This window comes from Protobothrops mucrosquamatus, unplaced genomic scaffold (assembly GCF_001527695.2).
Source record: "Protobothrops mucrosquamatus isolate PMUCROS unplaced genomic scaffold, P.Mucros_1.0 scaffold_157, whole genome shotgun sequence".
Taxonomy (NCBI): Eukaryota; Metazoa; Chordata; class Lepidosauria; order Squamata; family Viperidae; genus Protobothrops; species Protobothrops mucrosquamatus.
In genome coordinates, this window is record NW_015386233.1 from 20,534 (window position 1) to 23,359 (window position 2,826).

The 2,826-nt window shown below is 39.9% G+C and overlaps 2 protein-coding genes across 2 annotated transcripts in view; one reads left to right on the forward strand and one right to left on the reverse strand.

Moving 5' to 3' along the window:
* The window catches only part of LOC107291852 (protein NDRG1), a 21,954-nt gene extending 19,450 nt beyond the window's left edge, over positions 1–2,504 (reverse strand). Inside the window, exons 1-2 of the mRNA XM_015820889.1 lie at positions 2,125–2,504; positions 910–1,030 (exon numbers count right to left, since the gene is read on the reverse strand). Of these exons, the coding sequence (XP_015676375.1) occupies positions 910–1,030; positions 2,125–2,188 (185 nt within the window). The 5' untranslated portion in view covers positions 2,189–2,504. The remainder of the gene's footprint in view (positions 1–909; positions 1,031–2,124) is intronic.
* Positions 1–2,826, forward strand: part of CCN4 (cellular communication network factor 4) — a gene marked incomplete at its 5' end in the record, with an annotated part of 44,764 nt that overhangs the window by 19,770 nt on the left and 22,168 nt on the right. The gene's annotated exons all lie outside the window — the stretch shown is intronic.

Sequence of the window (2,826 nt, forward strand, 5' to 3'; positions counted from 1 at the left end):
TTTCCCCTATAAAACCAATTAAAAACCAAATATATTAATGGCTGTGTCATTATTAAAATCTTTAAAAATTATTCCCTATTTAAAATTCACCCTAGGTCAGTCCCGCTTGTTGAAAAAGCCATGTCTTGAGGGCGCGGCGGAAGGTTAAGAGATCCGGGATCGTCCGGATCTCGGGGGGTAGTTCGTTCCAGAGGGTGGGACGAGATGAGATCTAGACGCCATCTACAGATAGTCCTTGACTTATGACAACTTAGCCCAGCATTTCCATTGCTAAGCAATACAGTTAAGTGAGTTGAGCCCATTTTACAACCTTTTTGTCAGTTATTAAGTGAATTGCTTCAGTTGTTAAGTGAATCGTGTGTGTGTGTATACGTGTGTGTATACGTGTGTGTGTGTATAAAAATTCTTAACCACCCACCTCCCTTATAGAATCAAGCAGTTGTTAAACAAATCTGGCTTCCTCCATTGACTTTACTTGTCAGATCCCAGCTGGGAAGCTTACAAATGATGATCACATGACCCCAGGAATACTGAACTGTCAAAAACCAGCACCCTAATTTTGATCATGTAACCATGGGGATGTTGCAACGGCCATAAGTGTGAGACCTGGATATAAAGGTTATTCCCCCCCCCCGCTGTTGTAATTTCAAACGGTCAGTAATTGAACAGTTGTAAAATCAACGACTATCTGTATTACGAGCTTAGCTGCGCTATTTGGAAATCAGTATCTATTTTCCTGGAGAAGAATTAAGAATCAGGAAATTAAAAATATTCTTCAGAAAACAACAACAACAACAAAAACCTGGCCAGTAAAATCCATCCCCCCCCTCCATTTCCCATATGAATAATTTTGGAATTGAGACTATAAAATCTGAATTAAAATCCACAGAATTAGCAGGAGCCACTAACCCAGGCGGGAAAGAGGGCGCTCCGTCTTGCTGTCCGGGGGCATCCACGTGGCAGACCGCAAAATGCTGGGTGATTTCCTGCATGTCCTCATAATTGAAGAGGGGGTTGAAGCACGTTTTGTCTTTGGAGGGAAGCAGAGGAGAAGGCAAAACTTGGAAAAGGGCGTTCTCAAGATTGAGTAACCGCCGAGTACGACAGAGCCCTTACAACTTTATTGCACAGTGAAATGGACAGACGCTCTAGGTCGGCTCTATGAAAATAATGATGCTTCCTTTATAGAAAAAGCCAATGGGCATTTAGGGAAAGCAATTTTTCAGGAAAGTGGGCTGCACACTGGGCTGCTTTATTTCTCTGCACTTTTTGCAACACAAATTTGAAAAAAGAGCTTCTTCTTCATAGTGTGAATATGCGGGCTACTCCAAGTCAAGCTTTTCATCCATTTTCATCAATTGGATCTGTAGTTCACACAACGCTCGTTTCTGGTTGCTGGATGAAAGAACTAATCCCCAAACCATTTTCCTGTGGCCTTTCTGACAGCGACTATTTCGCTCTGCAAAAATGCAGATTCATATTTAAAAGCAAAGTGTAGTCCTCGGCTATTGTGCAGCCACAGCTAAAGTGGACTTTGCTATAGCGAAGATTTGACGAAGGATTCCTAAAATTTAAATCCCACACTTTTAGCATGAACAATTCACAATTGCTCTGGGTCAACCAAGGAATTTCCGCCCGTCGTGAATTATCCAGCAGCTCACAAAAATTAATAAAAAATATTTCTTTGCCTATTGTGTTGTACTAAGCCATAATGTGGTGAGTATTGTGTGAAATTTGCCACTGTGATTTTCAAACTCTGGATTTCTTTTTTTCTTTTTTTGCCATACCACTGTAGCTTCTTCAAAAGCCAATTGAAACAAGACATAGTTTAGCATCATATGTGAACTCAGCCAATGTTACATTGACACTTCATTAAGACCAGCCGTTCTAAATTTTTTACCCTTTGGGTATGTCAGGACCATAACTCCCATAATTCCCAGGCAGCTTGGAAGCTGGGTGAGAATCCTGGGAATTGCAGCCCCATCACACAGGAAGGATACCTTATTTGGAAAAGCTACATTAGATCACAAGGCACAAAACAGAGTAACTAAGCCAGAAAGAAGAAGTTCTCCACTGCATGCTAGTTATGAGAATGGGCAAGACAACCCAAGATGACACACTTACGATTCAAACCAATATCATGGTATGTTAGAATAGCAGGTCTGTTTCCCCGGGGTGTTCCACACATGGTGACATGGACTGACCCATGGACTGTTTCAATGTCTTGTTCCTGTGGAGGAAGGCAGCAAATTAACCATTAGCACCTCAGCAAAAGGGCTTCTGAATCCCACCAAGTATTTAACATTCAATCAAAACTACTTTAAGTAGTTCTGCTGGATTCTGTTCACAACATCTGCAAGTCTATCATTCAAGTCCTTAGTGACAAATTATCAATTTGTACTTACAGGGGCTAAAAAAACGTCCTTAATAACAAGCTATTTGGAGTTCCCGTTGGAATAAAGAGGAGTAAAAATTAAAGAGAGGATCAAACTAGAAGTTGAGTTGACTACCGTTTCTTTGAGGGGTCCTTGGTGCTCTCTGAGCACGGTTGTTTTCTTTTCTTTTTCCCCAATTTTTTTTATTAATTTTCCAATATTACATTTACATATTTGAAAAGTAGTGTGACAGCTGAGCACAGTAATTCCATTACATTTGAATATCATCAGTACAAATCTCAAAGTATTACAACAACTAATTCCCCCTCTTTCCCCCATAATATCTACTGTCATATTCAAACCAATACATTTCTTATTCTATCAATCAAACAAAAAATACCTTTCTAGTATTCATCAATGATCTTCAGTCTATACATATCTTAATTAATTT